The 25,679-nt window shown below is 36.4% G+C and overlaps 2 protein-coding genes and 1 long non-coding RNA gene across 4 annotated transcripts; 1 reads left to right on the top strand and 2 right to left on the bottom strand.

Annotated features, from left to right (window-relative positions):
• Nucleotides 1-140: 140 nt before the first annotated feature.
• On the bottom strand, nucleotides 141-16,725 carry LOC21385265. The gene is made up of 4 exons (XM_024171522.1): nucleotides 16,606-16,725; nucleotides 11,492-11,541; nucleotides 11,324-11,390; nucleotides 141-731 (listed from the first exon to the last, which is right to left on the bottom strand). Exons 1-4 carry the CDS (start codon nucleotides 16,723-16,725, stop codon nucleotides 447-449), a joined length of 522 nt encoding a protein of 173 aa, XP_024027290.1. The 3' UTR covers nucleotides 141-446.
• Nucleotides 16,726-17,516: 791 nt separating this feature from the next.
• LOC21385264 (CASP-like protein 4D1) lies at nucleotides 17,517-18,114 on the bottom strand. Its single transcript, XM_024171521.1, has 2 exons — nucleotides 17,971-18,114; nucleotides 17,517-17,749 (listed from the first exon to the last, which is right to left on the bottom strand). The coding sequence occupies exons 1-2, from the start codon at nucleotides 18,094-18,096 to the stop codon at nucleotides 17,534-17,536; spliced, it is 342 nt and encodes a 113-aa protein (XP_024027289.1). The 5' UTR covers nucleotides 18,097-18,114; the 3' UTR covers nucleotides 17,517-17,533.
• Nucleotides 18,115-22,069: 3,955 nt separating this feature from the next.
• LOC21411891 lies at nucleotides 22,070-23,690 on the top strand. 2 transcript variants are annotated; one of them, XR_002903001.1, is made up of 4 exons: nucleotides 22,070-22,270; nucleotides 22,727-22,795; nucleotides 23,075-23,181; nucleotides 23,567-23,690. It is a non-coding gene; the product is annotated as an uncharacterized LOC21411891 (long non-coding RNA). The 2 variants fall into 2 exon arrangements; XR_002903002.1 differs by lacking the exon at nucleotides 22,070-22,270 and adding an exon at nucleotides 22,505-22,555.
• The last annotated feature ends 1,989 nt before the right edge of the window (nucleotides 23,691-25,679 follow it).

Here is a 25,679-nt window from a genome sequence, read left to right as displayed (position 1 = left end):
TAATATATCAATTGGCAAATCAAAGTATTAATTATTAAAATCATCAAAATTTATCAAAATTCTTGAAATCTTGGTATTGTTCTTAGCTTACATTTATTTTGAAAGTCTTACTACCAATATTAGTAGAGGATCAAGCGTGGGACGTGCATTCTTGACTTGGAATAATGTCCTAATTGCCATGGCAGACTCTGAATCACAATTCTAAGAGTTGGTTCAACAAGAATGAATAGTCCAAACCTCTGGATTTTCCCATCTTAATAGATACTCAACCAACAGAAACCATGAATGTGTATGCTTCTATTTCATGGTTAGAAAATGACAATACATTACAGCGATCTTAAATTAAAAGGCATAGGGCTCACATTCGAAAGATCATGAAATGGAATTTAAAGGATGGGTACTTCCACCAGACTTCCAACTGGGTTCTTTGGGGAACTCCGAGATGACTACGAAGCTTGAAGGTTTCCATCCTTTCCTGAAGGTGGTTGTGGAGATGGAATTTTCTCGCTGTCATCTTTTGGCTTTGAAATCCCAGCTTTTTCCCTAAGTTGCTCCAGCTTCTCCAAGATCTTCCTCTTGGTTTCAGATCTACTAATACGAGCCTCCGCGGGTTCTATTGACCAGAAAGTGATTGCACTAAAAGTCTGAGCAGCCAAAACTAGCATCGCATCTCTTCGTGAAACCGAAAAGGATTTTTGAGCCTGTAATTTTTGTCCTTCCTCAATCTTCACCTGCAATGTAAAGGAAGAAGCTAAATAGAGTACACATCAAAGAAAAGTTGATCCAAAACTTGGTGCCTTCCTTCTAACCTTAGTTCACTCTAATTCAAATTATGTTAAGCGCTAAAGAGGAGGATGACTCGTACTAGAGGATTTACTATGATGTTTTTCCACGTCTATACTAACTTGTTCAGAAGATCACTAGAGTGTTTATGCTTGCAGAAGGGTGCTTAATTCTGCCTTCATTACCAGGCCTACAAAGAAAATTGGAGACCAGTTTAAATAACCTAGTATGTGGAGCACCTTGGTAGTTGGTATTCTCGAATAGAACATTTTTGTGACTGTTAGATTTCAAATAACTTGTCTCAAGTTTCTCTTTCATTCCTCTCGGCGTGCGAAAAATTTATTCGAAACCAACATTGTTGACCTTCACCTTTACTCGTGGGAGAAGTGTATACTGATAAATGCCATTCGCCAAATGATTTTCTATCCAACCGTCAATTATTTTTGCTTGTAATAAAGGGATCATCCCCTTCCCCTTGCATATAGTAGATTATTTAACGAAAACCAACTTACTCAATTCTACTTAAGAAATGAACTCAGTTTCACTCCGCACTAAACATTGATCTGATCAATCGGAAAAAGATTTCAAAGCGGGGCTATGAAGCATCCAAGCTTGAACCTTACCACCCTATAGGTGGTCATCCAATTAGCATTTAGTAGCCACAGAACAGCATTATAACAAAGTAAATCTCCCTACTAACCACTCAACATTTTAAAAGGACAAATTAGAGCAAAATTACATCTCCTAAGTTATAAACACCCTCAACATAACTACTCAAACTAAATGTAACAACCATCAGGATAAGGAATCAACTCATTTGATGTAGGGGATTAGAGACATATACCAAGACTTAGTATTTTGCAGATCAGCGTTATTCATCATGACAAATGTACAAGTTACACTTACTGACCATAGTACGCGTTATCTGTTTCCACTTTCCATTAGGGTCAAAACTGGCTAAATGACAAGCCCTCAGAAGATGTGTATATTAAGAGGATCCTTCATACTAAGGTCTTTCCATAATGTGGCTTAGGCTAACAAATTGAATACACAACCATCTACTCTATAAAATGGTATTAACAGTTCTACTTTTAGTAAAGAGATTCTTTTAAGTTATTTTTGGGGAAAGAAATTATGGGCGCGTTTGGAATATTGTGAGGAGTAACTCTTGAAAAACGACATGAAGAATTGGTTATATATATATATGTTAGTTGTCGTTTGGTCGTTTAGCCACTGAGTAAAACGCAGCGTTGTTTTTTAGATGCGCCACTCAAAAAATGACACGTGGAGAGGCTAGTGTCGGCGGAGATGATTCGAGAATATCAACAAGTCTTCTTCTACAGTTCAAAATAGAGAGAGACTTTTGAGATTATCAGAGAGAGAGTTCTAGTGAGAGAAACTGTGGTGAAGTGAGAGATTTGTTCCTTGTGTTTGGGTACTCGAAAAATCTGGGTAAAGAGATTGGTTTACTCACTGGGTATTTTTCCTGAGAAACACGTTAGTGGTTGGTCTTCTCTGTACAGTTTTTATGGGTTGCTTTCTTGTAATCTTTGTGTGTGGTGAGGATTGAGGGTGTAATCAATTCTTATCTAGTGGAAAGGGTTTCTCGCAAGTGAGCCCAACGGGGACGTAGGATTCTTTGAATCCGAACCTTGGTGAAACATATTCTGTGTTCTTTCTTTGATTGATTCTTGCTTAAATCTTTGAGTCTGTGGTAGGATCTTTCTAACAGTGGTATCATAGCTTTGGTTCGAGGCATAAATCAAAGGGGGCTCGAAGATCAAGGATCAAGAATTCTGAAGAAGTCACCGAATGTTCTAGTCAGCCATGGTTTTGATGAAGTTCAAACTGGAGAAGTTCGATGGCTCTGGTGATTTCGATTTATGGAGAAAGAAAATGAGAGCAATTTTAGTTCAACAGAAAGTTGCTAAAGCTCTCAGGGATATGAAGGATTTTTCTGGTACTGACGTAGAAAAGGAGGAGATGCAAGAAATCGCCAACTCAATGATCATCCTCTATCTTGCTGATAATGTTCTCAGACAAGTAAATGAAGAAAATACTGCTGCAAAGGTATTTATGAAACTTGAACAATTGTTCATGACCAAATCACTCACCAACAAAATTTACCTTAAAGAAAGCCTTTTCAATTTTAGGATGGATACTTCAAAATCTCTTGAGAAGAATTCAAATGATTTCAATAAAATAGTTATTGATTTGGCCAAACATTGGAGAAAATATAGAAGAAGAAAACCATGCGATTTTACTGTTAATCTCCCTTCCAGAAACGTTTAAAGATGTTGAAAATGCCATCAAGTATGCAAGGGAAAGTCTTACTTTAGAGGATGTTCTGTCAGCTTTAAGGTCTAGAGAGTTAGAACTTAAATTTGAAATGTCCTCCAAGAATGACAATCATGGAGATGAAGGGCTTTTCTCTGGAGGCAGACCGCAAAAGAGAGATCAGAGCAAGCCTGTTAATAGACAGAACTCCATATCAAAATCAAGAAATGGTCAGAGGAAATGCTATCACTGTAATAAGCCGGGCTTTATCAAGAGGTTCTGTAAAGAATGGAAAAGAAAGCTGGTTGAAAAGAAGGCAGGTGAAGGTGATGCTGCAGTTGCAAGCCAAGATTCAAGGTATGAAAGCTCTGAAATGTTGGCTGTTTGAGTCAGCCAAAATGAGACAGAATAGATATTGGATTCTAGGTGCACATATCATATGTGTCTTAAGAAAGAGTGGTTTACTGAGTATGAAGGCTGTAATGGCGGCAGGGTCTTGATGGGAAACAACCATTCTTATTCAGTGGTTGGAGTTGGATCGGTTGTGGCGAAACTGGCAAATGTAACACAATGTGTGCTCAAGAATGTCAAACATATCCCGGAGCTTAGGAGGAATCTTATCTCTCTCGGGGCACTAGATGATTTTGGATATTCTTACAAGGTAGAAGGTGGAATCTTAAAGGTTCTAAAGGGATCTCTAGTGGTTCTTAAAGGAAGAAAACATCAGGGGTTGTATGTACTAGGTCATGTAGTAATAGGTTCAACCAGTCAGTGATTAAAGAGAACTCAGAGACTGATCTGTGGCATAAACATCTTGGACATGTTAGTGAGAGGGGGCTAAGAGAACTCAGTAAACAAGGGCTTCTAGGCAAATGCAAGGTGGATCAGCTTAAGTTTGCTGCATCAACTTTCAAGGTCTGTTAAAAGAGCTGAAAGTCTTGAAAGAAGTTGTTGTGATTTACTCAGATAGTCAGTCAGCAATTCACCTCTGCAAGAATCTAGTGTACCATGAAAAGACAAATAACATTGATGTACGACACCACTTCATAAGGGAAAAGGTTGAAGGGTCAATTGAACTTGAGAAGACCAACACAGAGGAAAATCCATCAAATATGGCTACTAAAGTTGTCACTGCCAGCAAGTTCCAGAAGTGCATGGGCTTGTTGAGCATTGGCAAGACTTGATTATATCAAGTCAGGGCAATGAACTTTGCGAGAAGCTCAGGGTTATTGGACATTGTCCTCTTTCATAAATTAAGGTGGAATGGTGTGAGGAGTAATTCCTGAAAAATGACATGAAGAATTGGTTATATATATATATATATGTTAACTGTCGTTTGGTCGTTTAGCCACTGAGTAAAACGCAGCGTTGTTTTTTGGATGCACCACTCAACAAATGATACGTGGAGAGGCTAGTGTCGGTGGAGATGATTCGAGAATATCAACAAGTCTTCTTCTTCTTCTACAGTTCAGAACAGAGAGACTTTTGAGATTATCAGAGAGAGATTTCTAGTGAGAGAAATAAGCGAGAGAAACTGTGGTGTAGTGAGAGATCTTTTCTTTGTGTTTGGGTACTGGGAAAATCTGGGTAAAGGGATTGGTTTATGTCGAAATATCTAGCCCTATTAGGAAACCGTATGATTATATAGGATAATGTGTGATTTCCTGATTTCTAGGAGATTCGGTTAGGAGGATATTCTGTTTTGATAGTTTCCTATTTTTTAGAGATTTTATTCCTATTCTTTGGGCTGCAGCCATGTATATATCTCAGCCTCTCTTTGTAATCTATTCTCACGAGTGAATGAATTACTTTTACTCCTAATTGATATTTCTACATGGTATCAGAGCCCTAGGCTCTTTTTCTGGGTTGTTTCTTCCTGTTTTTCTCTGCTTCTGTCAGCCTGTTCAATCAGCATTTTTCAGCGTTATTCCTCAGCTTTTTTACTGCTCGCTGATTCACTTGAACCTTTTATTAAAAGACCAACCCTTCATTCTTTCGTTTATGCTATCACCCTCTAAAACGTGACCTATTTATCCAACCACCATGATTGATGCATCTGCAACCAGCAAAACGACTGAGTCTTCTGGGATTTCCTCGACCGAGAGCAACATTAACTCTTCTACAGGGGACCTGCAGAATATTCAGGCTGCTTATAGATTAAATGGAAAAAATTATCTTAAGTGGTCTCAATTGGTTCGCACGTTTTTTAAGGGAAGAGGCAAACTGAGTCATTTGCTCGGTAATGGGCCTAAATAGGGAGACCCTAAGTTTGATGCTTGGGATGAATAGGACTCACTTGTTATGTCCTGGTTATGGAACTCTATGCTGCTCGAAATAAGTGACACATGCATGTATTTGAGTACGGCAAAGGAGATATGGGATGCCGTAAGAGAAACATACTCAAAAGTCAATGATGCTGCCCAGATTTATGAAATTAAGACCAAAATCTCAGCCACTAAGCAGGGAAATCGGTCAATCACAGAATACTCCAATCTTTTGAAATCTCTTTGGCAAGAGATGGACCATTACCAGTGCATTCAAATGAAGTGTAGTGAGGATGCAACCCTTCTTAAAAGATTTGTTGAAAAATGGCGAATCTATGACTTTCTCGCAGGATTGAATGTGGAGTTTGATGCTGTACGAGTACAGATACTCGGAAAGGATGATCTGCCTTCATTAAACGAGACAATTGCTCTCGTCCTTGCTGAAGAAGGAAGAAGAGGGGTTATGATTGAAGCACCCACTGTGGAGAGTTCAGCCTTGGTGTCAAAGGCTAATAACACAAGGAGTTTTGGCTCAGAACAGCGCCAAAAAGAGGATAACAGAAAGGTAGTACGATATTTTGGCTCAGAACAACGCCAAAAGGAAGAAAACAGGCAGGCTGTATTTTCGAGACAATCCAACAAAGATTCCTTGTGGTGTTCGTATTGCAAGAAACATCGACACACTAAGGAAAACTGCTGGAAACTGAATGGGAGACCTCTGAATATGAACATGAATTCTGCGACAAACGAGCAAGGACAAGCACATGTGGCTCACAGTTATTCAGGCAATGAAGAGAGATCACAGAATTCTAGTTCAGGATTTGACAAAGAAGAGATTGACAAGTTGAAGATGTTGCTAGGATCTCTTGAGAAATCTTCCTCGGCAGGTACATGCTCATTGGTGTTTTTAGGTATCTCCTCTTTCTCTTGTGTTGCTAATGTCTCAGAAATTTTTTTTTCAAGGATGTGGGTGATTGATTCCGGAGCCAATGACCACATGACCTATTCCTCCAAGTGTTTTAGTTCCTATACTCCTTATTCCAGTAATAGGAAAATAACTATAGCGGATGGGTTTGGTACTACTGTTGCTGCCAGGGGGACATTTATATAAATGACTCTCTCACACTTAAAAATGTTCTCCATGTCCCAAAACTTTTTGCAAACCTCATCTCCATTCAAAAGCTTACCAAAGACTTCACTTGCAATGTAACGTTTTTTCCCTCATATTGTATATTTCAGGAACAGGGCACGAGGAAGATGATTGGACGTGCTAGTGAGAGGGACGGTCTTTACTACCTGGAAGCCCAAAGTGGAAGAACTAATGTTAAGGATTCCCTATCTACATCATTCCTTTCTGAGTCAGTTTTGTCAAATAAAGATAAAGTTTGGCTTTATCATCGTCGTCTAGGTCATCCGTCTTTTAGTGTCCTAAAGTTGATGTTTCCTATGTTATTCAAAGAGTCTACAATTAAAATGTTTCATTGTAATGATTGTGAACTTGCCAAGCATAAACGTGCTTCCTTTCCAATAAGTAATACAAGAACACTTATTCCTTTTTCTCTCATTCATAGTGATATCTGGGGACCTTCTACAGTTCTTAATGTTTCTGGTGCTAAGTGGTTTGTTTCGTTTATTGACGATTGTACTCGTGTAACATGGATTTATCTCCTGAAACACAAATCGGATGTCGGTAGTGTTTTTCCCAATTTTTACAACATGATCAAAACTCAGTTTGATGTGAGAATTAAGCGATTTCGTTTTGACAATGCCAGAGATTATTTCAATCAAATTCTCTCCCTATTTTTCCAAAAGGAAGGGATTATTCATGAGTCTTCTTGTGTTAGTACCCCTCAACAAAATGGAGTGGCCAAACATAAAAATGGTCATCTTTTAGATGTCACAAGAGCGTTATTGTTCCATAAAAATGTTCCGAAGCAATATTGGGGAGAAGTAGTTTTGACCGTTGCCCATCTTATTAATAGACTTCCAACTCGAGTCCTTGAGTTCCAAAATCCAGTTGCAATTCTCACTAAATTTTTTCCAAACTTCAACGCTTCCAATAATCTGGTTCCTAGAATTTTTGGCAGTGTTGCATTTGTTCATGTCCACTCCCAAAATTGAGGGAAACTTGACCCTCGCGCTATTCGGTGCATTTTCATAAGATATTCTTCTACACAAAAGGGGTACAAATGCTTCCATCCACCTACTAGGAAATTCTATGTCTCGGCGGATGTTACTTTTGTCGAGAATGAGTCCTTTTTCCAACAGTCCTATCTTCAGGGGGAGACCTTAAGTGAAGATAGAGCAAAGGACCTCTCTCTCCTTGATTTTCCTGGCCAGCCCGATGTTCCTCCTGAGTCCTCAGTTGAGTCTGTTTCACCACTTGGTCAGTCTACTCTTTCTAAGTGTACACCATCAATTGAGTCGCCCACGTCTGGTGGAATGATGAAAGATGAGGGGAAACAAGACAATATTTAGCCACTGCAGGTTTATTCCAGGAAGAAAAGGCCAGTCTCTCAACCGGTACAGGTACAATCTCCTATTCGTACTACTGTTCTGACTCCCGAAATCCCTTCCAGACATACTGAAATTATCACACCATCAGCTGAACCCATTGAACCTGTAAAAGAACATGGAGATCCAAGTGATGCCGACCTACCAATTGCTCTTAGGAAAGGAACCAGAAACTGCACACAACACCCACTACACCTGTTCATGACCTACCAAAACATATCCCAAAGCCATAGAGCCTTTCTTAGCAACCTTCATACAATACCCATTCCGAGAAATCTATCTGAGGCATTAGGGGACAAGAAGTGGGAGGATGCTATGAAGGTGGAGATAGAGGCTCTGGAAAAGAACAAGACATGGGAGTTGGTTGGATTGCCAAAAGGGAAGAAATTAGTTGGATGTAGATGGATTTTCACTGTGAAGTATAAGTCCGACGGTTCTGTAGAAAGATACAAGGGAAGGTTGGTTGCCAAAGGGTACACTCAAACCTATGAAATTGATTATGTAGAGACGTTTGCCCCAGTTGCAAAGATGAACACAGTACGAGTCCTCCTGTCATTGGTTGCTAATTTTGGGTGGAATCTACAATAGTTTGATGTCAAGAATGCGTTTCTCCATGGTGACCTAGAAGAGGAAATTTATATGGAGGTTCTCCCTGGGTTTGAATCTAAAGGGGGCATGGGGTATAAATTGAAAAAGGCTCTCTACGGACTCAAACAATCACCGAGAGCTTGATTCGAAAGATTTACCGAGGTAATGACTACCTTGGGGTATAAACAGAGTCAAGGTGATCATACTCTATTTGTGAGACACTCTAACTCAGGGGGAGTGACAGCTTTGTTGATTTACGTGGATGACATTATAGTGACGGGAAATGATGCGGGAGAAATGAATGACCTAAGGCGACGTCTTCTCAGAGAATTCGATATCAAGGAGCTTGGAAAATTAAAATACTTCCTAGGCATTGAAGTGGCACATTCAAAGCAAGGGATCTTTATCTCTCAACAGAAGTATGTGCTTGACTTACTAAAGGAAACAGGGAAGTTGGGCTGTAAGCCGGTTGACACACCCATTGAATTCAATCATGGACTATGTGATGCTCCAGAGGATCCCGTGGTGGATATAGGCTCCTATCAGAGACTTGTTGGAAGGTTGATCTATTTGGCATATACTAGACCAGATATTGCATTTGCAGTCAGTATTGTCAGCCAATTTATGCACAATCCTAAAGAATCCCATCTTAGGGAGGTTCATAGAATCTTGCAATACCTGAAGGGCAATCCCGGAAAAGGTATTTTATTCAAGAAAGGAGAAGGTATGACACTAGAGGCCTATACAGATGCGGATTATGCAGGATCATTGGTTGATAGGAGGTCAACTTCGGGCTATTGTACGTTCCTAGGTGGAAATCTTGTAACGTGGAGAAGTAAGAAGCAAAACGTGGTGGCAAGATCAAGTGCAGAATCCGAGTTCAGGTCTATGGCAATGGGAATATGCGAACTGCTATGGTTGAAGATAATTCTTGATGATTTGAAAATAAAATGGGAAGGACCAATGAAGCTATACTGCGACAACAAATCAGCAATCAGTATTGCTCATAATCCTGTCCAACATGGTCGAACGAAACACATTGAAGTTGAAAAGAGAAAGTTGACAGTGGGTTGATATGCACTCCGTTTGTTTCAACAAAAGATCAACTAGCGGATGTGCTTACAAAGGAACTGCCTGGAACAGCTTTCGAGAAATTGTCAGCAAGCTGGGAATGAAGGATATACATTCACCAGCTTGAGGGGGAGTGTCGAAATATCTAGCCCTATTAGGAAACCGTGTGATTATATAGGATAATGTGTGATTTCCTGATTTCTAGGAGATTCGGTTAGGAGGATATTCTGTTTTGATAGTTTCCTATTTTTTAGAGATTTTATTCCTATTCTTTGGGCTGCAGCCATGTATATATCTCAGCCTCTCTTTGGAGCCTATTCTCACGAGTGAATGAATTACTTTTACTCCTAATTGATATTTCTACAGTTTACTCACTGGGTATTTTTCCTGAGAAATATGTTAGTGGTTGGGTCTCCTCTGCACAATTTTTTTAGGTTGCTTTCTTATAATCTTTGAGTGTGGTGAGGATTGAGGGAGTAATCAATTCTTATCTTAGTGGAAAGGGTTTCTTGCAAGTGAGCTTAACAGGGACGTATGATTCTTTGAATCTGAACATTGGTAAAACATATTCTGTGTTCTTTCTTTGATTGATTCTTGCGTAAATCTTTGAGTCTGTGTTAGGATCTTTCTAACATGGAACCCGTTCCAAAATAATTCTGTTTTTTGTATGAAAATGGAAATGAAAACTTTTTCAATCTCAGGTATAAATCATTTCTGAAAATGCGTTTAGTAGTTTTATTAAGAAATTGTTTTCCGTAAAAGAAAAAACTAAAACAAAATTTACTTATTCATTTTTAAAAATATGTAATAGTATTTTAAATAATATATTAAATAATTAATATAATTCTAAATTAGTTATACTATTTTTTAATATACTGTAATGTTACACTTTCAACTTTTTTTCGTGGGAACCAAACACAACGACTAGAAATATACAAAACAGAAACATAAATAGTTAACTAAACACCAAATCACCAGAGAACAAGCTAAACACCTTTCAGAGTGAACCTGTTAGGATTATTAGTTGGCAAATTTATTGACAAAAGGATGTAAATTCAAAAAAAAAAAATCAGCAAGATTGTAGACTACTATGGAGACTCTATTCTTGGCTGCTTGCACCGGATTTGAGATGATTTTTTCAATAAAAGGAAATAAGTTTATGGAGCTGATTTGGTTGACTTTTGGTGGCTAATTGATGGGTTCTATGTAAGGGAAGAATTCTTGAAGGAGAAGTTGCTTTATTTAGGGTGATTTTGGTGGAAGAATAGATGAGACTATAGACCAATTTGGGGCGTATATATTTGGTCTGCAGCCATGAACGTGGTAGAGCTTTTGAATGAAATATTCTGCAGCAAAAGGTTGCTTTGATGCTCGTTGAGTGAAAAAAACAAAAGGTGGTTCTTCAGGAGAAGAACGTATTGCTTTCGGGAGAAAATTTTCAAAGATGAGTGGTGCTCGCTGGACAATGCCACTAAGAGGATTCTCCACAGCGGCGACAACATCAATGAGGAAGTCTTTGAGTGTGTAAGACCGATTGATGTTTGTAATCTCTTTATCTTAGTAGATTGTTCATTGTCTGGGCATGACCCCGCAGATGTAGGTGTGCACACCGAACTGCGATATCAATTTCTTGTGTTTTTTATGTTTTCACATTACTTTTCTGCCCTTATAATTTGCTGCTGCTGAATCAAAGAAAAATATATCTATTTACACGTATCTGTCATCAGTGTTACAACTAGTGTTATAACTAGTGTTATAACACTTTTTGTGATACCGACCGAAAAACGGACCTAACAAAACCAAATCACCAGTATTGAAACCCATACCTCAGTTGATTTGGGGAGGAGCTGTGGAGGTTCGTCGACAAAGTGAACCAAAAAAACCTTCCAACACCTTTAGCTTCCACAAATCAATTGTCAGATCAATTTCAAGCCCTAACCAAAAACTCAAAGAGGCTGTGAGAGATATTCAGTAATAGAGAAAGTAAATCCTACCTTAGATGGCACAAATGTTGAGAAAGGCCTTCAAATTTCCTTGAATCCTTCTAAAATTAGGAATACTAATGACAAATTGAGTGGAAAAACCCTCTGGTTGAGCTTCGATTTAAGTCTCTCAGGGAGAAGGGAGACAGAAACCGTGGGAGTTAGAGAGAGAGAGAGGAGGAGAACGTGAGAGAGTGAGGGAGAAAAAGAGATAGCTGAATGAGAGTGGGGAAGAAAAAGAAAGGCAAACAAAGAAAGAGGGAGAAAGATCTGAGGGAGCTCGACGGAAAGAGGGAGCTCAATGGGAGAGGCTGCTCGATGTAAGCAATTTCTGAGGCTGAGTTCGGGGGTAGAGGGCAAGAGGGAGCCAAGAAAATGAAAACGACTTTCAGAAACTCTCCCGTCTTAGGTGAAATCAGTCCGTCTATTCTCCTCTCTGTTTTTTGTTTTTGGTTGCTCCAAACGTCATTTGCTACTCCTTTTCATTTTTTCCTCATCAAAAAACATAAAAAACGTTTTCGGAACCACTTCGAAACGCTCACTATGTTTCTATCATTGATAAACAAATATGTTACATCTTCTACATCAACATTTTACATATTTCATTTTCACCCACCAATTTATTAATATTAACGTTGTCTCAAAATGCAATAAACTCTTCACAGAAAATTACTCAAAAGGGTATAAACAAAACTACACAGCCTTGAGTTTCATAGAAGATTCACTAATAATTACTAAAAAAAAAAAGAGGAAAAAACAGCTCATATACAGAATTTTACTCAACCATAGATAGCATTTTCAATTTGTTAAAGGTTTCGGAAAAGAAAGGGAGGTTCTTAAATGCAAGGACGGAGGGACTACGGGACCAGTGGGGGCAAAGGCCCCCACTGAGAAGCCAAAATTTTTTTTTACTCCCTGTAACTTCCCATCATCAAACCCCGTTAACGATACTTGTGCCCCCACTGAGTAGTAAAATCCAATGATTTTTTTTTCTAAAAGTAAATTAATTAGTCTTTTTTACTCTCCTATTTTTAGGTTTTTCAGCTTTTTTATTTGGGCTTTGGTGGAAAGATTTGGCTTACATCCAATGAAAAAAATCATTAATAAAATATAAAATTGATAAAAATATCTTTGTTAGCAACTTTCCTGATTTTGCGCCCTTTCAAATTCCCTTTCACTTACTTTTAACTCTTTTATTTTATTTTATTTTTTTTTCATTTTCTTTATTCCCTGCTTCAGAAAACCCCAATTCTCTCACTTCATTTTCTTCTGTTCTGTCGCTCTCTCCTTTTTTATTATTGGTGCATCTCAAATTCACAATACTCTCTCCAACTCTAATCTGCTGGTAATTTGGTAAGAATTTTTATTTTACAATCGTCTGTTTTACTTTTGTAAGTTTTAGCTCTTTTCACATTTTTTTTGTTGTTGTTTTGTGTTGTCATTGTCTTGCAATTGCAAATTATAACAGATACATATCCAACTTGTTAACTTCTCAAGCTTTTGTTCCTTTTTGGTACCGCTTTGGCCTTTTCTATCAAGCTAAGTTATTACCGAAAAAAAAAAAAAAAAAGAAAAGAAAGCTTCTCAAGCTTTAAGGTATGTAAATTCAATAATCTATTAATTTTTTAATTTTTTAATTTTTGTGATATTGCTTGGTATCATGAAATGTACATAATATTTTCTTTTACCATAATATGCTTTAATAGTATAATTGGTTGTTAATTTGTAATTTTTTTAACTATATGTTGTACCTTTTGTTAAAATATTTTAAAAGAACATTGGAGTCGCCGTTTCCTATAAGAAAAAATGACAATAATACAAAATCAAGTAGAGAGGAATTCGACAATTCTAAGCTTCCGACAGATCCTGGGCTAAGAATTCCAATTTTGGATTACAATGTAAATATATGTGATGATATTTGAAGAGCATACTTGTTAAATTGCCATCGTCAGACTAAAGATCATAAATTTCCCTATACACAATACGGAGAAAAACTAAGATGTTTTATCCGTGATTGGTTCAAAGAATATCTTGATTGGTTAGAGTATAGCATAACCAAAGATGTTGTATTTTGTCTTTATTGTTATTTCTTTAAACTAAATAATGGAGAACAAGCAGGTGGTGACTGTTTTGTTGGTGATTGGTGCAAAAATTGGAAAAAAAAAAAAAAAGAAAAGACTAGATACACACGTTGGGGGACCTAATAGTGCTCACAACCAAGCTAGGGCTAAGTGTGAAGCTCTTTTGAATCAAAAGCAACATATCCAACCTGCTTTAGACAAGCAAACAAATCAAGCTCAAAGTGACTATTGATTGCGCCTCAATGCATCAATTGACTGTGTGCGATTTCTTTTGCGACAAGGGCTTACATTTCGTGGTGATGTCGAATCAGAGGATTCAAGAAATCAAGGTAATTTTCGTGAGTTTCTGAAGTTTCTAGTTAATAATAATGATGCTATAAAATCTGTTACATTAGGGGAATGCTCCTGAAAATCTCAAATCAGTATCACCTATGACTAAGAAGGATATTGTAAATGTTGTTGCTGTTGAAACTGTTAATGTAATCATGGAAGACATGGGCGATGCATTATTTTCAATCCTAGTTGATGAATCTCGTGACATCTCAATAAAAAAGCAGATGACTATTGTGCTACGTTTTGTGGATAAGAATGGTTGTGTAGTTGAACGTTTTGTGGGTATTGAACATATTTTCAGTACAACGGCTCTCTCACTTAAAATCACAATTGATGCTTTATTTTCTAGGTACAAATGAAGCATATCTAGATTGCGAGGACAAGGCTATGATGGGGCTAGTAATATGCAAGGAGAGTTCAATGGCTTAAAGACACTTATTTTGAAGGAGAACCCATGTGCTTATTATGTTCACTATATTGCTCATCAACTTCAACTTGGTCTTGTAGCTGTAGCAAAGAAACATATTCAAGTTGCAACACTCTTCTTTATCATTTCTAGCGTGATAAATGTGGATGCAGCTTCCTCTAAACGGTGTGATATTCTTCATCATATACAAGTAAGGTCTCTAAAGCTTTTAGCAGTGGTGAACTTTTAAGTGGAAGAGGCTTAAACTAAGATACCACTCGCTATGATTCTTTAATCAGTTTGATCATCATGTGCTCATTCACAATCGATCTTCTTGACACAATTGTAGAAGATGGGTTGAGTTCTGAGCAAAAATGTGAAACCAACAATTTATTGAGATTGATGCAATCATTTGACTTTACATTTACTCTACTTTGATGTTGAAGCAATCATTTGACTTGGCATTTACTCTACATTTGATGAAAGTCATATTAGGAATTACAAATGAATTGTCAAAGGCATTGCAGAGGAAGGATCAAGACATTGTTAATGCTATGACTTTAGTGGAAATATATAAGCAAAGGCTACAAATGATGAGAGATGGAGGATGGGAGTCTTTCTTTGATCAAGTTTCTTCTATTTGTAGAAAACACAACATTGATGTTCCAAACTTGGATAATATGTTTATAGCCCGAGGAAGATCACGCAGAAAAGCTCAAGAAGTTACAAACTTGCATCACTTTTGTGTTGAGTTATTCTATTCTGTTATCAATATGCAACTACAGGAGTTAAACGATCGTTTCATTAAGACAAATACTGAGTTGTTGCTTTATGTTGCGTGTTTATGTCCAAATGCTTCATTCTCTGCTTTCAACAAGCAAAAATTAATCCTCCTTGCTGAATTTTATCTTGAGGATTTTTCCAAAGTGAATTGTACTTGATAATCAGCTAAAAACTTATATTCTTGATGTTCACTCTAGCAAGGTTTTAAAAGGCGGAATCAGGCCTCGAGGCGTTTTGTTGTTACGAGGCAAGGCGTAAGCCTCAAGGCGCTTTGAGGCATAAGCCTCAAAAAAATGTCTATAAAAAACTTAGGAAAAAAAATAATACTAACAAAAACTAAATTCATACTTAATAATCATTAAAAATAAGAAATTTAACCAAACATCCACATAAAAAGAAGTCTATTTCACTACTAGAAGCGTAAAAAAGGCTAAAATCATAATATCATAAGGTTCATAATGCACTTCTAAAAACCTAATCTCTCAACATATCAATCATCATCACTACTAAGAGAAGAAGAAGAAGAGTGTTTGCCCGTGCGAGGAAGAAGGAGGAGGAGAGACGGCTGTGCAAGTGGCTGGCTACTTCTTTTGTTATTAGGGTTTTTTCTTAGTCATTAAGGGTCTGGGTACTTTGGGCTTTTTAAAACTTTTGGGCCAGTATGTTAAAATAACCCACCAAAAGACCCTTTGCAGAGAGGAGGATGCCTCACTAACCGCCTGAGGCGCTGCTCAAAGGCGTGCGCCTCAAGTGGTTGAGGCACACGCTTCAACACCTACCCTATAAGGCGTAGGAGTTGAGGCACTTTTCCAGCGCCTTGCCACGAGGCGCGCCTCAAGGCGTGCGCCTCTGACGCTTTTTAAAACCATGCGCTCTAGTAAGGAGTTTGAAGGAGTAAAAGGCATTGGAGATCTTTCACATAAGATGGTGAAGACAAAAAGGAATGAACTGTATCCATTAGTTTATTGGCTCATCACACTTGCATTAATTCTTTCAGTTGCTACAGCCACAGTTGAGAGAGTATTTTTTATTATAAATATTGTGAAGAATCATTTGCGAAATTAAATGAGAGATGAATAGATGAATGACAATTTAATTGTATACTTAAGAAAGACATTTTTAATAGCATCGAAAATGAAGTCCTTATGCAACGATACTAAAAGATGATAACTCGTCGATAATAATTGTAACACGAACCTTACTTAATAAAATTTTATTACGAAAAAATATGATAAAAGTTACTTTATTTCATATGGTGATGTTTATACATTTTATGTTTATTTGTGCTCCATTAAATTAAAAGTTTGGTCGCGTCCCTGCTTAAATGGGTTAGGAAACTAATCTTAAGAACCGATTGTGACTCACTAATTAATCTTAGATAACACGTTCTCCTTTCAAAAAAAGAGAAAAATAGAGTTATAAAGCAATAAAAGAAAAGGCAAAAATGAGGAGAAAAAAGAGAGAGAACTTTCTAGACTAAAAAGGTTTTTCATAAATGAAGTAGTTTTTAAGAAGGGAGAAACCTGAAGAGGAAGAAGAAGTCTGTTAGCGGAAGTAGCAACGGATAGTGGCGAGTGGTTATCTACTTTTCCGATGAGCGGAGGAAGTGGGCCACACATGAGTCTCGTACCGGCGATGGCCATCTGTCACCGTCTTATTATCACCGGCGACTTTCCCCTTCCTGACTACGCGGACTCTGGTCAACTTTGAAGCTAGCGTGGCACGACTTTCCAAGTTTCGACTTTACTCTCACTAGTTGGCAGTTAGTTACCGACAGGGAGTATAAAAAGAGTTTTAAACGAGTTGGGCTCGAGTGGCCCATTAATTTTCCACGGGCCACTCCTTCCTCGATTATGAACACGGTAGTAGGCTCTAGCCCACCTGAAACAAGTGATGGAATTGTTCTACGGTTTGGGATGCAAGTGATGGATGCCTCGTTTAGTTCGCTGATTCGAGTTTTTGATTCGAATTTAAATGTTATTTTATATAAGAGTTTTTTACTATAACAAAAAAGTTAGATGTGACTATTTCTGAGAATTTTTTATTGTAGTAAGACTCGAATTCTAAACTCAAATCGGTGAAATAAACGTGATCGGAATTGATTTGAGTTCAGAGTTGATAAGGGATAGAGAAAAGTATGTAAAGAGTAGAATGAAATGTGTCAATAAACGACCATAAAGTAAATATCCACTGAGTAAGAATATTTGACTAATGTACCCAATGCATGGAGATAGTATTCTCCTTTACTTTCTCATTTTAAATATTTGGAAAAAAAAAAATAGAACCAATAAACTTTTACTTATTAATGTACCCGACACAACATGGGTCATAGAAGTCTCGTACACATCAATTTGGAGAAAAGAAAGGAAATCAAACTCGAAAATTACACCAAGAAAAAAAAAACATATCAATCCATGAAAAGCAAAAATAAATAAAGAAAATATACTTTGATCAACCACTGGTTTCACATTCTTTCTTCGGGAGTGCATATGTAGAGATCACAGATAATGCGGCAGCGAGGACAAATGCGAGAAGGAGAATGCTACTTGACGCATACGCCTTCTCATAGAATTCACTAAAAACTTTCAATGAATCAAAATTGTTTTGATAATTTACCGTCACAGCTAATCCTGCAGCAGCACCACTTGCCAGCATGTATGACATAATCTGTTCATAAGATTCATTTTTAACGTTCAATACTTTAAAATGAATCCTTTTCAAAGTTCAGGGGCATATTAAATAAAGTATAAACATTTAAGAAATTAATCTTTCAGATATAAAGGAAGAAAAAAACTTGTTACCTCAAAAAAAAAAAGAAAAAAAAAAGCTAATAAGAAGTACAATATATAATGCATATCAAATATTATTGGTCAAGTATTTGTGTATACCTTTTCACCATAAAAATCAAACAGAAGTTTCCCTCTGCGCCGCTTGCTGCCTTGCGGATTGAGAATGCAAACTGCAAGAGTCCGTATGCAATGCCGAGGACGATCACCACAGCCATGTATCTGCATATTTAAAAAAAAAAAAAGAATTTGTGTTTCTGCATTTTTATACGTACGTATCTATATGCTTAAGTAGCAACGCTAATGCGAAATAATTGATGCAGAGAAGGCAATTCGGCTGTTGATAAGCTTGCTACATCACCAGTCGTGCGGGATCGGTTTTTCATTGGTGGTCTTCGGCACTGGACTTCATTTATCAGTAAATGACGTGGAGGCTTTTCTCCCCTTGATTGGTTCCTATCGTCTTTTAAGTGCGTGTCAATTTAGTTGAGACGTGACAATTAATCTTCATGCTAGCTACATTTTCTCTTCTCATTAAAAAAATATATAGTGTAGAGAAAATCTCATTCGTCTCAATGATTCGAGATTTTAACTTGAGTTCAATAGTTAATTTATGTGAGAGAAAGTATACTAACAAAAAGAGAATTTAAATTTTTTATGAGATAAAACACTGTAGAAAAAATTTGAGTCGTGATTTGAACAAATGAAATGAATGGGATTAAATCTAACACATACTGAAATGACATTCTATAATTACTTTTGTCTACTGATCCTATTAACTAATAAAAGTAAAATTAGCCTTTCAAAAAAAAAAATAGTATATATTAGTTAGCTAATTAGTTTATTCAATCCTCAATCTTTATTGATAGGTTCATTTAAGAAAGTGATCCAAATCTTCCATACATTAAAAGGTACTTAACTACATATTGATTACAATATCCGTAAAAATAAATTAAGAAACATTTTGTATCAAACTAATAACATAAGGATATGAAATTAAGCTTAGAATGAATCACATGACTCCCACAATTTTTAGCTATTAGCTATTAGCTATTTCAAGCATAAGAAAAAGACACTACAATTAAAGAAAACACCATTACTTCCTTATTAAATCAGCCATTAACAACACTGAACCCTATTAAATTTTCTGACCTAAACACCTCCATATTCCATCCAAAATTCATGCGTCTTTCAGCCTTCAATCTTTCAAAAACGTTTTTGACTGCTCCAATTGAATGAATTTTGCAGCTCATTGATGAGGAAAACAAAGGCTTATCAGCTCCACAAAGGATTCTAATAGCCTCAAAATTGAGCTTGAATGAAATAGGTGAAATCTGATGGCTTACTTAAGCTCATCGCTCTATTTTTGGCTCCACTTGCAACTTGCTTTGTCCATATCTCTTGAACAAGGCCATTCAAAGCCTCTTTAAACTTTTTAGTCCGAGCTCTTGTAATTGACTCACACTCTCATTCGTTTCGCTGATTCGAGTTTAGAATTTGAGTTTTGTTACAGTAAAAAGTTCTCACAAACAGTCACATCTAACTCTTTTATTACAGTAAAAAGTTTTCACATAAAATCACATCTCAACTTGAATTCTAAACTCAAATCAGCAAAACGAACAAGATAATGTGCAATGGATCAGCATGAACCATATGATGAGTTGTATCATTATTACTTGCCTATACATATAAATTGAACAAGAAAAGGCTACCTATATTGATTCCACGTGGAATGTAATTTTAATTCTTTTTTAGTATGATTTTTAAATACTTTTTTTCTCTTGCTTCAATTGGTGGATTTAAAAAGGCTACGCATGTTTTGACGTGCACGGGATCATTTAAAAAGTTATTAGTAATTGAAAAAGAAAAGAAAATGCTAGCAGTATTGATTCCACGTGGAAGCTTCTGGGACATGTGAATATATCTTTTACATATATTGAAGCAATTGATGATCTTTAGCAATCATCAAGCGATCACGGTCCTTTCCCCAAATTATAAATATAAGTCTTGTTTATTTTATTAATTTAAATTTTTAATTTTAAAATTTTTTTTATTTTATTAATTTAAGTTTAGAATTTAAATTTTGTTACAGTAAAAATTTTTAGAAATAGTCACATCTAACTTTTTTATTAAGTAAAAAACTCTCACACAATATCACATCTCAATTCAAATTAAAAACTCGAATGAACGAACTGAACGACCCTAAGTTTTTACAGTAAAAAGCTCTCAAAAAATGTCATATCTAACTTTTTCTGCTACAGTGAAAAGCTTTCAGAAAATATCAACCGCGAGAAAAGAAAACAAAATCCAAATTGAAATAGTAAACCATCCCCTGGCCTATCATCTGTATAATGGGGTTCGTCATTTATTGACGGTTGGGGATTTCTCTTTCCTATCGTGACAACTCTTGTTCCCCCACCTTTTTAGCGCCCTCCGAAAAACCCACGATATCCCACCGGAAACTATTCTAGGAGAAGTTCGAATCCGTTCCGTTCGGATATTGATCGGTCTTGGTTTGACATGGTTTACGCGTTACTGGTTCCCGGAAGAGTTAATATCTCCATTAGCTAAACCCTTTCTTACCCTGCCTTTGGACTCGTATTTTGTTCGTACACAATCAACGGAGCTCTTCCATGGGCTCCCGGGATTTTGGAAATTCGTTATTGCGGAAAGTCTGGGGGGGATCCTTTTTGGCGCCACCAATTCGGCGGATATTTTCTTCGGAGACGGGTTTGAGGGGGGTCACTTTCCAATGGAAAGGTTCTATCCTCAACCTGCATCCGTCATTAGTAATCTCAATCCGCTTTTCCTATTCACTAGTACACTGCGCGCTACAACTAGCAGCCCCTTGTATAGTGCTGCGCTACATCCCTTTCAATTGGCCTACAGTGTCATTGTAGAGAATCCCTGCCACATCGTTATTTCCTCCATCGATATAAAATGGATCTTGCCATTTCTTCTTTTTGGTCTTTATTTATTTATATAAAAATCATCATCCCGCCGCTCCTACCAACGCTCACTTACTTATGAGCAAAAAGGGTTCTAAATAATCAGCCCTTTGAATAAGCGAGGCTTTCCCGATAGAAATAGTTGCATGCGAGAGAGATCCCAATTCCGTGTATCCGGTTAAGCAAGCCCTGCCGCCAGCTTCCACCCAGACAAAAAGCGTGAGCGCCTAGCGCGAAAGGTTGCTTTACTAAATAATATAAGGCGCGTTAGCGCTTTAGTTTTCAATAAGGGGCGGAGCTTGACAGGGTCACTCGCCGCATCCTACCTTAGGTCCACTACAGCTGAAAAAGCGGTTACTTACTAAGGGGTAGTTGAAGTCAGGCTTTAGAAAGAGCTCTTAGTCTACCCGAAGCGAAGGAAAATCTAGCAATACAATCACCAAACTATTAACACTTCCAATACCCATACCTGCACCCATACCATCAACTCAAAGGAAAACCATTTCGTCACCACGGAGCATAACTGCAACTAAAACTATTACCAGAAAGACAACTATACTGGCACGCCACCTATACGGGCACGCGTACTCTTTCCAAAGCTAAAAGCACCTCCTACACTTTAGAACTACTACGCATTGGAAACGAAGCAGATAGTCACCATTACCATAAGACCAGCGACCAACTAATGGTTCTTTTCTTACTTAAGAAAGGAAGAAGAGTCAAAACTGAGACTAAGAGGAATATTTAGTATAAAAAAGCTTACGGGAGGGAGGAATGGTGCCTATTACTATGTGTTACCAGCTACTTGCCTTAAGAAATAAGAAAAAAGTCCAGTCTATATTCTCTCAATAGGAGAGACTACTCCACTACTACCTATACACACTGTAGATTCGCCACCTACCGAAGTAACTAAAGGCGGATTCACCTAGCGCTGCCTAGGGAAGGACGACAGTTGGGGTTTACTGTTCATACAAGGCCAGTTCACTGTTTCTTCCACAGTGAAGTGACGCTTTTGCCCTTCTTTTCCTCCTCTTCCTTCCTTCCTTCCGTGCAGGGGCTGCTCGGTCTTTTACTGTAGATAGTACAGTGTATTGCCTATTTTGCCCTTTCTCCCCCTTCAATTGGCAGGGGGCTTTTCTGTCATTTTGGTCCACATAAATCCTTGGACCTTCTATAGCTTCTTCGATCACTCCAATCTCGCCGCCTCTCAGACTCACTCAACGTGCCCTTTCACTCTCGCCTTCTATCTTTCATTTCTGATCTTTCTTCTTTTTCTTCTTCTTCTTCTTTTTCTCTTCATCTCTTCATCATATTTGCGAGAGTCGGATTCTTCTTGTTTTTCTTCTTCTTCATCTCGTCATTTCTTCGTTAGATTCAGGAGAGAGAATCATCTCAGCATCAACTCAAGGTTTGGTCTTTTGGTTTGCTCCTCATTCTTTTCGTTACCCACTCAAGTAAGTATCTCTTCATCTTCTGAAGTATGGTATGACTTTCAATGGTATTCTTGATTTTTACAATTCTTTGGAGTCACCAATTTGATTTTGTTTTCTGGAAATTTATTTGGGGCAAATTATTTTATTTGTTGTTTGGTTGCCGAGAAACAAAAAAGCAAGTGAGCATGGAAAAGTTTATGGCTTTTAGATTCTCAGCGTGAAAGTTTTTTTTTTTTTTTTGCTGGTTGATGATCAGTAATTGATGAGAAGGATGATCAATTGAGGCTATTGATGATCAAGCTAGAGGTTTAGATTATAACTGGACTTTTTTTTTCGTTTCTTTTTTGTTTTTGCTTATATCAATCTATTGTTTTCTATAAGCCAAGGGTAATGTCTCTTCCACACGATTTATCGGAGCTTTCAGGTCGTATTCCAGTTCTATGTCCCCATGATTCGATTTTTTTTGTTTGGATTTAGATCTTCTCACGAAAGATTACCACGTCCGATCGGAAATTCTCCGTCTCCACCTACTACAATGCCGGTGTGGTAAGACAAATTTTGTTAGTGTTTTTGCTCAAAAATTATCTTCCCAACTTAGAGCTTTTCAGATTCTCTCTCTAAACAGTGATTTGCACTTCTCAAACTGTGATTTTTGTTGTTCTAGATCTTCATTTTGGTTTTCGTTTTTGGTATTTTAATGGCTTTGTGTTTTTGTGGATCGAGTTTGGTTAGTTTATGTTCGAATTTTTTCGCGGAATGAGATTGTTTTGACTGGTTTGGTTTGGGTTTGAAACGAAATTTTTTGGTTTGGTGAAAAATTTTCAGGTGGTGAAATGGCACGCAAGAAGATCAGATAGTATGATTCAAAGAGATTGTTGAATGAGCATTTCAAGAGGCTCTCTGGCGGTGAATTGCCAATCAAATCCGCTCAGGTTAGTATTCGACTTTTTTTATCTTTTTTTTTTCGAGATTTTGTTCCTGTTTAGCTTATAGATCTCGAATGTTAAGCCTCTTTAAGCTTTTTTCATTGCATTTTTATAATGATGACTTTCATGGTGACTTGATCTCACTTCAATTGTCAGGATTTGATTAATCTGGTTCTGTTTGTGTATTTCTTCGTTGTGAACTTAATTTATCTTATATATTTGGGATTAGGAAGGTATAGTTCATCATATTCAGAATTAGAATTTAGAATTTTGATTTCATCAACTGTTAAAGAGTTTTTGTTTTCTCTTTCTTTTTAGAAAAGAATTTTTCGGATTGGTGTTTGTGTCTAGCTTTGCTGATTAAATTGTGATTTTTTTTGTTATGCCATAGACTACCGAATCAACCGATCTCAATGAGTTAGCAAACAATGAGCCTTGGCTTTTGTCTTCCAAAGTTGTTGTTAAACCCGACATGTTGTTTGGAAAGCATGGAAGAACAACTTGGTTGCTTTGAATCTGGACTACGCTCAAGTTACCACTTTTGTTAAGGAGCGACTTGGCAAAGAGGTATTTTTATGTTTTTCCTCTATTTTCATTCATGCTATACTAAAAGAGTTTTAAACCGAAGGTTGTAAATTTTCTTGAGAAGTTGACTTTGAGCTTAGCTTTGAACTCTGTCTTTGAACTCTTCCTAAATAACTCTATTCCTTTTTTTCCTCTATCTTGCTGTAATAGTGTATTGCTTTTATGATTTATTTAAGTTTTAGGTTTCTCTAGACCGACTTAGTGCAGCTACATGTGATGTTCTTATAAGTTATAAACTGCTTTAGATTATTTTCTTCCTGTTTATTTATAAATAAACGCTGTTGAGTATGAATCTGTTTCATATATGTCTGTTTACGTTCAATCATTTATTGCTCTATTTCACTTTGGATCATTACTGCTTTATCATTTAATAACCTTTGCCTACATCTTTTTAATGTTTGTGGGCGATATTGAATGTATTGGTTTACTGTAGTAATATTAATCTATGATGTTTGTGTTTTTATTCTCTTTTGTTTACATTTGATTCTGTCACGTTATTAATGGATGTTGCTTTTATATAGCACTCACATAAATTGTCTTATGTTGTTCTGTTGTTAATAAATGTTAGAAATTTATGTCTTATCTTCTTTGATTTTCATTATTAAATATTGCTGAGATATTGACTTTGTCTTTATTTATTTCTCTGCGATATATATAGATATGCTTATTTGACATATTTTAGCTTGAATTAATTTTTTATATGGCGATGGTCATGATAATATATTTTGATATATTGACTTCTATCTAATATGTTTAAAAATTGTTGTGGATACGTTTTCCTCAACTAGATTTAGGTTTGTTTATCCATTTTGGCTAAATTTTTATAGCTATCTCTCTTTTTTTGTTTCCATTTATTCAAATGATTTTGGATACTTTCGATTATTGTTTCATTCAAGAGTTATTTAGATATATATTAGTTTTATTTTACTTATTCTAATGCTTTTGTGTTTGTGACATAATTGTTACATTGAAAGAACTTCGGTTTTGTTTTTCATTATTTATGGTTTTGAGTTTTTCATTTGGTACATACATATGTTTACTTGATATATTTCAGCTTTAACTTTTTTATGTGGCGATGATGATCATAATTACTTTTGACATGTTCAGTTTAATGTAATTTGTCTACAAATTACTATGAATATGTCTCCTTCACTTGAACAATGATTATATCTATTTTTTTCATTAAAACTTTTTGACTATCTCTTTTGTATTCCTTTAACTTATTCTGATTCTTTTACTTTCGTAGCATCATTAATTCGTTCAAAAGTCATTTACATATACATTAGCTCTTTTTTTTAACTTATTCCGGTGGTCTTGCTTTCTCGGTATTACTATATCGTTCAACATTTTTTTTTTTTTGCTTTGTGTTTCTCTATCAGTTTGACCTATTTTGGATTTGTGGTATTTCTGTTTTAAATATTTCAATCAATATTTATTTCTTTATATAACATCTTTACCTTTTTTATCTTTTAATTTGTTTTATTATTTGATTTTGAATTATTCAGTTTGCTCTTTTTATCTCTTTTTTCCTCACTTCCATGTGTGAAGGCTTTTGAGTCTTTACATTGTATACTTTTATCATCAATTTTTTTTATTATTTTTTCGTTTGTTATTGTTTAGGCTGCTTCGATTTTTTTGGAACAAATGAAATTCTAGACTTTATTGCTTATTCAATGCCTTGATTCTGTGCACTTCTTTTATTTTACTTGGGCAGAAATGATAGGGTTTATTGTTTCTTCGATGTTGCTATTTTTTGTATATTCACCCGGCCGTTTTTGGACAATCTTACATTTACTCCAGTCATTTATTGTCTTACATACATATAATAATTAGTGTGGTGGATATAATATCTTAATAATTTGTGTCTTTGTGTAGTTCCCATAAGTGTTTTTTATTCTGGAAAAAACATTGATCTAGGT

The sequence above is a fragment of the Morus notabilis genome, unplaced genomic scaffold, assembly GCF_000414095.1.
Source record: "Morus notabilis unplaced genomic scaffold, ASM41409v2 Scaffold4254, whole genome shotgun sequence".
Taxonomy (NCBI): Eukaryota; Viridiplantae; Streptophyta; class Magnoliopsida; order Rosales; family Moraceae; genus Morus; species Morus notabilis.
This window is presented reverse-complemented; position numbering and strand designations above follow the sequence as displayed.

What these genes read in the sequence shown, in the direction of transcription:
- LOC21385265 (XM_024171522.1), bottom strand. Translation starts at nt 16,725, where the DNA reads ATGGCCATCGCCGGTACGAGACTCATGTGTGGCCCACTTCCTCCGCTC. An exon ending in GACTTCTTCTTCCTCTTCAG is followed by an intron (nt 11,542 to 16,605) that starts GTTTCTCCCTTC and finishes TCCTAATTTTAG; the next exon opens with AAGGATTCAAGGAAATTTGA. An exon ending in TCCTCCCCAAATCAACTGAG is followed by an intron (nt 732 to 11,323) that starts GTATGGGTTTCA and finishes TTTACATTGCAG; the next exon opens with GTGAAGATTGAGGAAGGACA.
- LOC21385264 (XM_024171521.1), bottom strand. Translation starts at nt 18,096, where the DNA reads ATGCAGATACATGGCTGTGGTGATCGTCCTCGGCATTGCATACGGACT. An exon ending in TTGATTTTTATGGTGAAAAG is followed by an intron (nt 17,750 to 17,970) that starts GTATACACAAAT and finishes TCTTATGAACAG; the next exon opens with ATTATGTCATACATGCTGGC.